The 15,264-nt window shown below is 36.0% G+C and overlaps 1 protein-coding gene across 5 annotated transcripts in view; it reads left to right on the top strand.

Moving 5' to 3' along the window:
• Positions 1 to 15,264, top strand: part of LOC149896925 (uncharacterized) — an 83,934-nt gene that overhangs the window by 16,481 nt on the left and 52,189 nt on the right. For 3 of the 5 annotated variants that reach the window (XM_090117113.1, XM_090117112.1, XM_090117109.1), the window contains exon 2: positions 7,922 to 8,742. In XM_090117113.1, the coding sequence (XP_089973239.1) occupies positions 8,122 to 8,742 (621 nt within the window). In that variant the 5' untranslated portion in view covers positions 7,922 to 8,121. Of the gene's footprint in view, positions 1 to 2,516; positions 2,672 to 7,921; positions 8,743 to 15,264 lie in introns of those variants that run through there. The other 2 variants (XM_090117110.1, XM_090117111.1) reach the window with 2 other exon arrangements.

The following is a 15,264-nucleotide window of genomic DNA, read 5'->3' as shown; positions in this document are numbered from 1 at the left end:
TGGTCACGCAAGGTATGGAACTTTTTATTCCTTACTCTGTGGTGCCCGTTGGCGGCAGGTCCCAACCCTGGTTTGGACAATCCTGCAAAAAGGCATCCCGTTTTAAACAGGAATGTTTTCAGGCCTGGGTTAAAGCCATAGCAAGAAAGGATTCTAACGCTAAGGATCTTAAAAAAAGGTTGAATGCTGCCTCCCGACAGTACAAGAAGAACATCAAAGAAGCCAAAGCAGAGTTCGTCAGGAGAATAGGCGAGAGACTTGCGCGCTACCCCTCAGGTACACGTGCCTTTTGGTCACTTGCCAAAGCCGTTCAGGGGAACTTTTGCAAGTCATCCTTTCCTCCTTTACGTAGGGATGACGATACTCTGGCCCACACTGCAAACGAGAAAGCCGATACGTTGGCCACACTCTTTGCGTCGAATTCGACCCTGAATGATGAAGAAAGAGTTCCACCCACCATCCCATACTGCAACAGCAAAATGGCTGACGTGAAATTCACACAACGCGCCGTACGTAGAGCTCTTCTTTCACTTGATATCAATAAATCGAATGGGCCAGACGGAATCCCTGCAATAGTTCTTAAATCTTGTGCTCCCGAATTAGCTCCAATCCTTACGCGTCTGTTTCGATGCTCTTACACTTCCAGTATAGTCCCAAGAACTTGGAAGACCGCCCTGATACACCCTGTACCGAAAAAAGGCACTCGCTCCGACCCGAAAAACTACAGGCCGATCGCGGTTACCTCCTTATTCTCAAAAGTGATGGAATCCATCATTAATTCCCAGGTGTTGCAGTATCTAGAGGATCACCAGCTGTTAAGCGACCACCAGTACGGTTTCCGTCGAAATCGCTCGGCTGGTGATCTTTTAGTTTATCTGACCCATCGATGGGCATCTGCAATTGAGAGTAAGGGGGAAGCCATGGCAGTTAGTTTAGATGTGGCCAAAGCGTTCGATCGGGTGTGGCATAAGGGGCTCCTCTCCAAGCTGCCTTCATACGGACTACCTGAGAGATTATGCAAATGGATAGCCAGCTTTCTCAAGGCACGAAGCATTAAGGTCGTTGTCGACGGAACATGCTCAGAATCCCTGCCTGTGAACGCTGGTGTTCCACAGGGGTGCGTGCTGTCGCCGACGCTATTCCTTTTGCATATCAATGATATGTTGCAAGTACGTGATATACATTGTTATGCCGATGATAGCACGGGCGACGCCGCATATACCGGTCTTGCAAATCTCTCTCAGGACCAAGTGGATGAGCATCGGAAACAACTTGTGTCTAAAATTGAGAAATCTCTTGAAGAAGTCTCAATATGGGGTCAAAACAATCTTGTCCAGTTTAACCCCTCAAAGACGCAAGTTTGCGTATTCTCAGCTAAAAAGAGGTCTTTTGCAGTGTCACCTACATTCCAGAACACTCCTCTCAAAGCCACGCCTTGTATCGGAATTCTCGGTATCGACATTGCGAGTGACGTACAATTCCGCGGTCATCTGGAAGACAAGGCTAAATTAGCCTCAAAGAAACTTGGGGTGCTCGCTAGAGCGAGACAGTACTTCACGCCAGCACATCGCCTACTACTCTACAAGGCTCAAGTTCGGCCACACATGGAGTACTGCTCGCACCTATGGGCTGGAGCACCCCAGTATCAGTTACTTCCTTTTGACCGCCTTCAGCGTCGTGCTTGCCGCATTGTCGATCTACCTGAGCTCACCGATCGGCTGGACCCTCTGGCTTTGAGGCGCGATGTTGCGTCTCTGTGCGTATTTTATCGCATATACAACGGGGAGTGTTCTGAGGAATTATTTGCTTTAATACCACCTGCACAATTCCACCACCGCACTGCCCGGCACAAGCAAAAATATCATCCACACCACCTGGATGCATGGCGCTCGACAACCGTGCGTTTCGCACGTCATTTCCTACCCCGTGCTACACTCTTGTGGAACAATTTACCACCTTCCGTGTTCCCCAACCAATATGACATGGGAACCTTCAAGCAAAGAGCCTACACCTTCCTGAAAAACCAACTTCCACCTTAAAGCCGGCAATACGATCGCAGTGTTCCCAACGCTGTGATCGTCATGGGCGGCGTCTATCACCTACCACCAAGTGAGTCGCCTGCCCTATTGCTAGGGTTACTATAAAATAAAAAAAAAAAAAAAAAAAATCTTTTTGTCCATCTGTTATGACTGCTGACTATATTTGGATAAGTTTCATTTATATAATAGATGGAACGTTGGAGGACATAAGACTTTCACTTTTTCACATACATATTACATACATACAATGAGGCCAACATAAATTGTGTCCTTGCATTTATAAACTACCATAAAAAATATTTTTTCATTCACAACAAAAAGCAGAATTCAAAAACATTATGTACTTCAATAAAAACAATTCTGGCAACATTTTCCAATGTTTGCATTAACTCGGCCTCACACCTACGGCATCCGAAAATAGCTCTTATTGCCAATTAAATAAGTTGTAAATCGTGTTTGTTTATAAATGTTTCTTTTTTGCACAATTTAATCAGTCTTGGCGCGGATGTCCGAGCGAGTGGTTGTGTGTGTGTTGAGGTTGGTTTAAATCGATATAAATTTGTATAATTTAATTTATTTAATTTTTTTTGCTTTGAATTGGAATATTATTTAGTGATATTTGTTGGTTAGTGGTAAGTGTTTTATGGATTCTGTATTCTTGCTTTCCATGGATATTGTAATAAGATGTAGTGAGTAAATAGTTTTGATATAGTAGGTCATACAGTTGATTCTAGTTGCCTGTAAAGAAAAATCGATCAATGAAGCAGATGTTAATGTATCTGCCCCATACCGCAAAAGGGGACACAGAAATTCGGAAAATATATTATGAAAGAAACACTATATTATGACTTATCAAATTAAATACATTTTCATAATTGGCTTCTACAAGTGTTTATAAACAAATTACTACCAGGAAATGAGTACAAGTGTTGCTCAAAGATGTCTTTATGTACCCCAAGAGGTTAATGACATGAGAGCAGACACACCATTAAGATCAGGGATTTGTTAATTTGAACTTGGGGTCATGAATGATGACAGTCAAATTATTGTTTTTGAAGAAATAATTTTATTAGTGACTATTATATATATATATTATAAATGGGTTATCTAAAACCGAAAGAATTTTTAAAATCGGACCAGTAGTTCCTTTAATTATCGCGTTCAAACAAACAAACAAACTCTTTAGCTTGATAATATTAGTATTAGTTAGTGATAATTCATTATTGATGTCTTTCTATATATTTTCATTTAATTTGTTATTAACAGAATTCCAACATAATAAACGTTTTAGTTATAAAAATCGATGATTTCTAAAATATTCCTGTGAATAACGGTATTAATTAGGTACATTAAATTTACCAAAATAAACTAGATACGAAACGTTTTTTCAAATTTTTAATTTTACTTAGGTATATGTAATTGGGAAATTACAATACAAAGTTTTAATATTTGCAAGTCAAAAGGATAGGACCTATAACAATAGAAATTAGTAATAGTATTCGAAAACCTCTGAAGCATTCTGTAGAGTGTAGACGATTTTAATTACTCTAGCCGACTGCCGAGTATATAAATTATTCGAGTGATTCTTGTATCGTCTAATGTTTTAATTAGCTTGTACATAGTCGCAAGGTTGCGGTGTGCTATAGCTTGTTTTATTTTTTATATATTATATACCGGTTTTTGTGATAAAAAGAGAGATGAAATGCGAACGGTGTTTTTTTTTGAGTGTGTTTTATATATTTGGACTTTTATTTCGAAATTGATTTTGTCTTCAAATACTTAGTTTCACGGAATAAATTCGAATCTAGGCACTATTTATTATGGGACTGTGCTTTATGGTTTAGTCGTAACAGCGTAATACATAAAAGGGCAGATATATAATATATGTATATACCTACTTAGTAATATTATAAAGCTGAAGAGTTTGTTTGTTTGGACGCGCTAATCTCGGGAACTACTGGTCCGATTTGAAAAAAAATATTTCGGTGTTAGATACCTAGTCGATTTATCGAGGAAAGCTATAGGTAATCATCTCGCTAAGACCAACAGGAGCGGAGCACTGCGGGTAAAACCGCGGAGCACAGCTAGTATATAATATATATATGTATAACGAGCTTTACCACGCTTTACTGAGCATGTATAATTACTTCGGTACTAAAAAAATCCACACTAAGAAAATAGAAAAACGCCTAATCTCCCAGAAAATACGTTACATATTGAAAACCGCATTTTTTGCAGTCGGTTAACAAAATAAAAAACCGCCATGTTTCGAAGCAATAGTTAATGACCTTGCTACTTTGCTAGTGACATCATCGAGGTTGGTTATGCGATAACGAGTGAATTTTAATGTAAAAAACGGTTAATTAAATTAACATGATATTATTATTTATTACGCTTAACAATTTTTTTTCGAAACATTGAAAAATTCATTTTTTTTTAACCCAAACTCAAGCATTTATTCGTCATAACATAATAATTAACATATAATTGAATCGTCATAACATATTTTTAACATTTACCACCGATTAGGAAAGCAGTATCTATGGATATGGAGAAGAATCGGCAAGAAACTCCATAAATAATTTTAAATTTTATTATACACCTAAAAAGACAATGAATGATTAGTGCTACATTGGTAAGATTGTTTTCTTCACATAGCTTGTGCGTTGCAGCATTTGCCGTTTGAATTTCCAAATTTTCGTTTGTGATCTTTATCACGATTCACGAAATCCTGCGAGAACGAAAAGTGTATTGATTTATTGAAAGTAGTTACATATATTTTTTTTAATAAGTTTCTAGAAAGTGCAAATACATATATTATTAAATATTATGAATGTGTTTGATATGTATATCATAATTAATTAATAACTGTATCATTTACTTCAGGAAATATGTGGTTTTACCAAGGACATCAAATGGTACCTACCTACCTACCACTACAGAGTTTAATGTTAATGTGATTCTTTTTATTTATGAAATACAATCATTTGTTATTGCTGGATTAGATGATAGGATTAGATGATACGATTATTTATAATTTAATTGAAAATTTCTTTATTATATATTTAGAATAGAATAGAATTAGAATTTATTCGCAGTAAAAATCAAACACATAAACAAAAAAATACACAAGAAAAATAACAGTTTACTACGAAAAGGCATCATATATTTAAACATCGCTATCAGTTCGTATGTTTTTTTTTTACAAAATTTTATTGTTACGTTATTGTAAACTAGCTTTCCGCCCGCGGCTTCGCCCGCGTTTTCAAAGAAAATCCCGTTCCCGTAGGATTTCCGGGATAAAACCTATCCTATGTCCTTTCTCGGGTATCAAAATATCTCTATACCAAATTTCATGCAAATTGGTTCAGTAGTTAAGGCGTGATTGAGTAACAGACAGACAGACAGAGTTACTTTCGCATTTATAATATTAGTATCAATGACCTATTATACTAGTAGACGCGGCATACGCCAACATCATTGCACTAAAAAACAGCGTAATTAATACATACCTAATACTAACGCATTATCACCAATACAGTTGTTCTCTCTTTCACTCTCACGCACGAGACATAATACATGTCTCACTCATGTACTTCGTAATAACAACTGCCGATTAAAATATAAAAAGAACGTCCAGCCACGACGCTGAATAGTGCGTGACTAAGTGAAACTCGGGCACTTAGCTGAGTTTTTTCTTGCCAAAATAGAGAGCGGGTAACGTATCTAGCTTTTTTATATATCATAGATTAGTATGGATTAGTTATTTTGACTTTCGTGGGCTACTTTCAGAAGAGTTTGAGGACCTCTTGCCCACAAGGAGTAAACAATAAAATCTAGACACTAGGTCTTGTTCTAAGATAGGCAAAATGTTTTTTGGATACATTCTAAAAAGTTTGAGAACCTCCTGCTAATAAGGAGTAAACAATGAAAGTTTGTTTTATCTCTACGCAAGGAGTAAACAATATACAATGGAGTCTAGACACTAGGTCATGTTCTAGGATAGGCATAAAGATGGCCGTCACGGCATGACTGACCTGACCTTGTACTAAAGGATTGTCATGCTTGAATACAGAGATCGTATGGCAGCAGTAGCGTATAGCAGAGCAGTGGCTCAGTGGTGAATTGTTGTGCTTTGAAAGATTTGCGGGTTTTATTGTGTAAGAAAATTATGTCATTTGTTTTTAAATTTATGTGCTATAATAGCTTTCCGCCTGAGGCTTCGCCCGCGTCTTAAAAGAAAAACCTGCATAGTTCCCGTTCCCGTGAGATTTCCGGGATAAAATCTATCCTATGTGTTAATCCAAGTTACCCTCTATATGTGTGCTAAATTTCATTGTAATCGGTTCAGTAGTATTTGCGTGAAAGAGTAACAAACACACACACACATCCTCACAAACTTTCGCATTTATAATATTAGTAGGATAATATTTATTTTGCAATAAAATATTATAGTCTTTTGTTGACCACATTTTCCATAGCAGTTAAAATAGTACATACTAAAGTAACTACTGCAGGATTTTTACGACTCTCATAAAAGATGTTTTATTTGTATGTGTGCATTATTTTATGTCTCTTTTATATGGTAGATGACATAATATATTATATTATGTACCTATATTTTTTAAGTGTTGATTAAATTAAAAGTTTTCGCAATTATATCTGAAAACACTAGCTTTTCGGCTTTCAAAAGGTGTGTTATTAAAAAATATACATTGAATTTTATTATTTTGAACAAATAGATAAATATTTAATTACTTTAAAAAAAATTAATTGAGTTCAAAAACGAAATACAGTGTTACGCTCTATATTGAAAATATTTTTAGTCTAAAATCACTTAATAATAATTATTATTAATTTTTCTCAGACCGCTATCCATTTTTAATATGTTTCAAACGATAATTAAGATTTTAATAATAAATATTTTAAATATGGATTCGTCCAAAGTGGTTTATCATTAACATGTCTGAGGTCAGACGTTGAGGTCACTGAGTCAGGAGTGAGGTAATGTCCAATTATATGTTTTATTTTGTTATTTGACTTATCTATTGTATGTGTTTGATTATTATTTATTATATTGTATGAAAATAAAGGTTTTTAGAAGGGTTTAATCGCACAATTTTTTATCATTTTCGGTTAAAATTTTTGAAATTGGTTACGTATTGTATAATAATTAATACCTACTTATAATGTAAGTACTTAATGATACTTATCAGTAATCACTGTTAGGTTTTTTAAATTTATTCAATATTTAAATATAATAACTAGCTTATCGTCCCGGTCTCGTCTAGGCTAATAAATACCATAATCTTAATATATATAAATCTCGTGTCACAATGTTTGTCCTCAATGGACTCCTAAATCTCTTAACCGATTATAATAAAATTCGCACACCATGTGCAGTTCGATCCAACTTGAGCGATAGGATAGTTTAAACATGTAGGTACCACGGGCGAAGCCGGGGCGGACCGCTAGTAAATAATAAATATCTTGATTACCACATTATTACGTTACCTATTATAGATTACCTACTATAATAGGTATTGGATATTATACAGTTTTGCGGTTAGTGGGCATTGATACACATTTAGCATAATAAAAATATGTTAAGTATATCGTATATTATTTCGATTCCCATACCTTTCAGTTATAATACCGCATGAAAGTTGTCATACTGCAGTACAACGCAACAATGTTTATATGTTTCATTGAGCTGTGATTTATTTTTCTGAATCCAAGAATGTTCCGCAACGTTTTACGAACTGTAAAGTTTTTATTGCGATAAGTCACGCGTCACATTCAATAGAAACCGTTTCGTAAAATATTTCCCAACCCACCATTACTAGAAATACAAAATTTAACCACTATCTCCTTTGTTACAGTCCCCTGCAAAATGTCAACGATTTGAACACTCGGAAACCGCCAATAAATACGAACGAACGAATTATTTATCTGTGCGATGCGTTCAGAAACGTACAGATTAAATTAAAACGACTGTGATGCAGTTTTAGAACGCGCGAAAGAGAAGCGAGCGAGACGCACAGCTGGATTCGAAAATAGAACATTCAAAAATAGTGAAAAAATGTTGGGCTCCAAGTCAGTATCGGGGAGACCGTCGGCGGGTGAACACGCCGCATGGTGGGAAACACCATGGAAAACTATGGCTGACCTTGCAGAAGCCGTCGACGACCTCATATGTAGTTTCGACTATATGGACACAGCGATGGATAACCTAGTGATGCTCGTATTCATTTGGATAGTATTCTCGATAGTGTTGCTGGGGATTGCGAAATGGGCGTACGGCAAGTTCGGGGCGAGGAAAGTAGAGGAGAAGGTGGAAAAGAAAGGTAGTGACGAAACGAAGAAGACGGCGAACGAGATAATCAGCAGTGCTGATAGCGTGTTGGCGACGAGCGCAAAGATAAAGACCGGGGCGTTTAAGCCGTCGAAGCCGAGTGGCTTTATCCCCGCGACTCCGCCGAACAAGAAGAGATTAGGTCGGATGTCCCCTGGACCAGAGCAGTTGTCTCTCAAGAAGCATCAGAGCGTCATAGTGCCGACGTGCACGGGCGCGGACGCGGCGAGCGTTCAATGGGTGAACGAGCTGTTGACGTGGTTATATAATGATCTGGTTATTGTGAATGAACTTGTGCAGCAATGGATCGTGTCCATGAACGAGTTCTCGAAGAAATCGGTGGAGGAGGTGAGTTGATTGTTTGATTGTTAGTAGGGAAACAATGATATTTTGTTTGAGATAGAGTTTTGGATAGAGTTTAGATTAAGATTTAGTCTAAAGATGTTGTTATTGGGATTTAGAGTAAACTGGGTTATATTAGGGAGGTTTATAAATAGGTAGATTCAGTGTCGAATGATGGCCATGCGAATATAATTTGGATTAATAATTATGTTCTCCTGAAAAAGTCAGAAACTACAACTTCAAATAAAAATGAATTGACCAAAGAAAGAAGTTGGGGGAAAAGAAAATGTGCAAATTCTGCAAAGCATAAGCGGACCTTTAACGTTAAAACTGACTAGTTAGAAACAGAAACTCAATTTAAATTCGTCGTTTTATCACTTGATAAGCGGCCAAACCTTTGTAAATAAATAGTAAAAGCGATCAAAGTGTATAATTGAGTTATGTTTGCTAGTAATGGCTTCATATCTCTAAAGGAGGCGGTCAAAAAACTAAAAGATAGGAATAGATTTATTTTTTGAAGTGAAAACTTCTTTAGCGGCGTTGAGCACTTTTTCTGTAATGGGTATAAAATGTTAAACTCGCGTCAGGGCACGTGACCTGATCGAAAAAGCGTTTAGACGGATACCATTCCAAAATATCAAACATGCTCAACGTTAATAATCAAGTTTTCACTTCTGCCGGCACTCCCGGAGTGCCCGTCTTTTTTAACCGAATTCAAAAAAAAGGAGGAGGTTATCAATTCGGCCGGTATGTTTTTTTTTTTTTTTTTTATGTATGTACACCGATTACTCCGTGGTTTCTGAACCGATTTACGTGATTCTTTTTTTGTTCGATGCGGGATGGTGTCGAATTGGTCCCATAAAAATTTTATTCGGATAGGCCCAGTAGTTTTTATTTTATGAGCATTTTTGTCTGTATTTGTAAATGTTGCAAGTGCAAGTTTGAAGTCGGTTGTTTTTAACGCAGTTATTTTTAAAGATAAAATGCCGCATATATAAAAACTTTGCAGTGTTTAATAGTGCATAATACATTCGTAGCTAGCGTCAATTAATATTTCCCATCTTAATAATTGATTTGCCTATCGATTGATTGATTGATTGAAACACGTCTATGTCACGTACGTAACACTTATGTATTGACATATTTACAAATGTATTAAAACACGAATTTTTTATCAGTTTAAATTATTTAATAATTCATTGCTTCTGTTTGTTAACCATCAAAATAGATGGATCAATTTGGACAAGACTGGAATCGTGAGTGAGAGTTTCAGTTACTTTAAAAACATTTCAGTTATACGTATACAGGGTGTAATCGTTAAGTGTGCACAGGCGATTATTCCGTAACTATTGCAAATATCAGAAAACTTTAAACTGATATTGAAACTTGAAAGCCCTTTACCTAATGAGTAAAATGACAATAATAACTTTTTTAAAAATAAAACGGGAAATATCCAAAAAATTTACATCAAACACTCCCATACATTTAGTATGAGATATGACTATCCTAAACATGTAATATGAAAAATTTTGGTTCTTTTTTTGAATTTATCCTGAAATTACTTCGCAAATTTTAATAAAAATTCATTTAGAAACTGTAAATAGAGCTCGATGTGGAATACAATGGTATTCCAAAACGAAGACGCCACTTCTAACATTTGCTTTGAACACAAAATGTATGGAAAATTGGATAAATGTATGGGAGTGTTTAATGGAAAATTTTAGGATATTTCCCGTTTTATTTTTAAAAAGTCAATAGTGTCATTTTACTCATTAAGTATTATCGATATCAGTTTAAAGTTTTTTGATATCTGCAATAGTTACGGAATAATCGCCTGTGCACACTTAACGATTACACCCTGTATAATTATATGCAAGTTATATCGAGGCTGAATTTTGTTCTTTATAGATGTTGAAGTTTTAACATTTTGAACACAAAAACTTTCCAAAATTCCAAGCGGCTAAAACCAACTACCGAACTAAATATCTTTAAAATTCTATTATATTTATTTTCTCTTGACGTACAATTTTTATTATAGTGATGTAATTAATTAACACTCCTATCTATACTAATTTTATAAAGCTGAAGAGTTTGTTTGTTTGAACGCGCTAATCTCAGGAACTACTACTGTTCCGATATGAAATATTCTTTCGGTGTTAGATAGCCCATTCATCGAGGAAGGCTATAGGCTATATTATATCAGCACGATAAGACCAACAGGAGCGGAGCCACGCGAGTGAAAGCGCGGAGCGCAGCTAGTCTTTTATATAAACAGAGTAGATATTCTATCGTAATATAATAAAAGGATGTCCTAATACAATTAATAAAACATACGTCTACATAATACCATATGGCTTCTTAATATTATTAGTCACGCGAAATTAATCCCAATTGCCTTGTAATAAGATCCAATTAATTATTCGATTTTGCAATAAAGAGGTCACGGGAGGGAACGGATGTGTTTAAAGATCTTTATGACCGAGATTTACATATCAAAGAGTATTAAATAGATGTAACATTATCATTAAATAGATTAAGTTCTTGCCGGTTCTTCTCCATAGATATACTGCTTTCCGAAACGGTAGTAAATGTTAAAAATATGTAATGACGATTCGAAAGTGCTTCTAGAAGAAGTCTAATTGAATAAATAAATGTTCGTTTGTTTGAGTTGAGAATGAATCTCTTTGAGAAAAACTGGCTGATGTGTTCTGGGTGAAATTTGATAGAGGGATAGTTTATGGTTTATTTTGATTATAATTATTGAAGCACTTAAACGGTTTATATACCTAATTTGAGTTTATATGTTACATATGTCTGTCAGTCTGTATGTCTGTTTTTAGCTAATTACAAAGCATTTAATTTTGTTTGTAGCTTCGATAGCTCTATTAGAGCGTATACGCACTATGCGGGTAGCCGCATTGCGGGTAGCCGTCCGGCTGACCGCAAGCACAATTATGTACGTAATATTCATTTCTATGCGCACTGTGCGGTCTGCGGGTAGCCGCATCGCAGTGCGCATAGAAATGAATATTACGTACATAATTGTGCTTGCGGTCAGCCGGACGGCTACCCGCAATGCGGCTACCCGCAGAGTGCGTATAAGCTCTTAGAAAAAGAATTTACAAGGAATTTAAATGCTATTTATTTTACTAGATATTTTTACGATTTTCTCAATGATTTCTTATAGTTACAACAAATGCCTTGTTGTGACTATAACATAATGCAAATGAGAAATTTTATAAACTTCTATAACCGGAAAGTATTTGAGACGAGACACTTACATGAGCGACAATTTGTCTGATTGCCAAACGATTGTGTTTTGTTACTATGCCAATTTATATCTATGATCATAATACGACTCTATTTAGATGAAAATTTCATAATACCTAAGTGTTTACACAAGCTGTGCCCCGCGGTTTTACCCGCATTGCTCCGCTCCTGTTGGTGTTAGCTTGATGATATGATGATGCCCACAGACATGTATATTAAGTAGACAACGCAAGTACCGCGATCTGTATGAAAACCAAGCGTGTCATATTTTTTGTACTGACCTTGACGCGTTATGACGTCACGAGCGCTTTTTAGTGATTGTAATTTCATTTTACGCTAAATCGATTAAGACACCACTCGCGCGGCGATTCTAGTATCGTCCTATCCCATCGAAGTAAATCGAAAGAAATCAGATCAAACTAGATCTATGTCTAAGAGGTAGTTAAATAAATGAATCGTTATCGATTACTAAATCGATTCAAGACAGAAAAATGATAATTACCATAGACAGAGGAATGATAAAATAAAGTTATAAACCTTTTAATATTCTAATAAGTAAACTAATGTGTTTTAGCTTTTTCTTACATATGCCCATTGAGTTACCATGTACTACGTACTAGAGAGGCCATCGAAAGAAAGTAATGAAACTGTCAATCAATCAATCTTTATGTCCCGTTGCATCGATCCATTTTTCTTTTATGTTCGGGTTACTTGGAAAACTGAAAAAACAAACATAGTCTAAGCAATAAGGAGTTTTCTTAAAAAACCCCCAAGATGACACTTTAACTAATGGCGTCCATGCCATAATATTTATTTTTAGTACCTTTGTATTAAAATACTTAAAAGTTCTAGGTCAAGTCGTATTAAATGACAAAAAAAATCTATGCCTTTTTTTCTGAAAAATTGCTCCTTAAAATTATCATTTTTCTGTTCGATTATAAAATCGATTAGAATCGAGAACTGTTGCATCAAATGAACATCACTAACCACAAAATTGGACAGAAAAATGAGAACAGAAAAATGAGAAGACGCTATTCATTGCTTGTTATTATACGACGCGATCTTTACCGTACCAAGTAAAAGCGGCAATGTATTCCGAATCATTTCGTATGATTTGGTATGCGTGTTTGTCACGATCGTTTTCCACAGATATTCTTTATTTGATTTTAAAATAAATAGTGCATTTTCTGATTAGAAAATTACTTACCGGTGGAAGGAAACATCTCTGCTAACTCGACCACTCACAGCTGTGGAGTTTCTACAGTTTATAACGGCGCAATTCGGCATTTTACTTTATTCAGCTTCACGTCTTTCCTTGGCGAACTGCAAGCGCGGACTGAGTGTAGGCCAGCGTCAAGTAAGTTTCATAAACTTAGTTTGGACACGGGAAGTACATACACTCGCTTAGTCTATCTTGATACATGTCTGTGATGATGCCTATAGCCTTCCTTGATAAATGGGCTAACTAACATCGAAAGAATTTTTCAAATCGGACCAGTAGTTCAAAGTAAATGTCTATGATCGCGATCGGTAATTGTAGATGTTTAATTCGCTATCGCAGTAATGGCGGCAAACATCGACCATCATTTGTTGGGCCAACGCTCTCTATTGTGAAGGGGGCCAATAAGTATAAGAAGCTGAAATATAAATGCTATATTCGCGTCGTATCCGTACAAAAAGCTTGTGTAATAATCCAGGCTATTTACATATTATATCTATCAAACTCAAACATTTATTTATTCAATTAGACTTCTTATAGAAGCACTTTTGAAATGTCATTACATATTTTAATATTTACCACCGATTCGGAAAGCAGTATCTACGGAGAAGAACCGGCAAGAAACTCCATAGTTGCTCTTTTAAATCATGTCAGTTTCACAATTTAATTTTACAAAATACATATGTAACATCATATATTTATAACAATATGCCAAAGAACTGTCCTGTGGTTTTTACGCGACAACCCTCCATGGGTTTTTATCGTCCATAATATATCTATCTCTATTTATATCTATCTCTGTGCAAAGTATCATCCGATTGTCTTCTGTTCATAGTTCTAGCAAAGATTCATCCTCTCCCTAAATGCTACTCGCGTATACAAATACTATTTTGCATAATAAAAGCCGCGAAGGTTATCTTATTTTGGCACAAGTTGATCGGCCTATAGTTTGGCACATGTTTATCCGGGCTACACATGGTTTGCGAAATCTTCACTACATAGTATAAAACACAGTCGATGATGCTATCTGCCCGTCTCTATGGACTCTATGTATGCTTAAATCTTTAAAACTACGTAACAAATTTTGATGAGGTTATTTTAATAGTTAGAGTGGTTCCTGAGGAAGGTTTTATTATATGATTTATAAGCGAAAAGCGAGGACATAATATATAAAACGCAAAGCTGACTGACTGACTGATCATTCAATGCACAGCCGAATTCTTTCCCCGAGGGGATAAAATAGGGCAAAAAAGTATGATTTCGACATAGCCACGCCTTCCTCGAGCGCCGTGTGATCTTAGGCAAGATTTCCGTAAAAAGGGGAAAAAAATATGTTGTTACTACGAAAATTTATTTAGACCGCGCGGCCTGAAGCTGCGGGCAACTTCTTTATTTATATGGCGCGTCATCATACGTCATACGTGACGTCATCAGCCGTTTACAAGATGTGTCAGCGGCCTATTTATAACAGATATATCACTCGGAGATTATGTGTTAGTATTCTTTTGCAAGTGCAATGATTTTGTGTACGGAAAATAACGTTTATAGAAGCGGTATATATTGCGCTGTTTATTTTTAAATCTTGTAAACAAGAGGCTTGTGTGTGTGTGTCTGCCAATCGAAGTTTATTTGAGAGTGGTTTTAACTACATACTTTTAGCTTCACCTGTATGTTTGTACTAGATTTCCGCCCGCGGCTTCGCCCGCGTTTGCAAAGGAAAACCCGCATAGTTCCCGTTCCCGTGGGATTTCCGGGATAAAAACTATCTTATGTGTTAATCCAAGTTACCCTCTATATGGGTGCTAAATTTCATTGTAATCGGTTCAGTAGTTTTTACGTGAAAGAGTAACAAACATCCATACATCCATACATCCATACATCAATACATCCATACATCCTTACAAACTTTCGCCTTTATAATCATCGAGATATATGTTTTATAATATAATATACTAGCGGTCCGCCCCGGCTTCGCCCGTGGTACATGTTTACGTTTTCTCTACATAAAAACCATCCTCGTACTTCAAGGAATATAATAA

This window comes from Colias eurytheme, chromosome 27 (assembly GCF_061535395.1).
Source record: "Colias eurytheme isolate Ceu_HAF_F1 chromosome 27, ilColEury1 Martin Lab GWU primary, whole genome shotgun sequence".
NCBI lineage: Eukaryota > Metazoa > Arthropoda > Insecta > Lepidoptera > Pieridae > Colias > Colias eurytheme.
The sequence above is the reverse complement of the archived record's forward strand: the minus strand, read 5'-3'. Positions and strand labels throughout refer to the sequence as shown.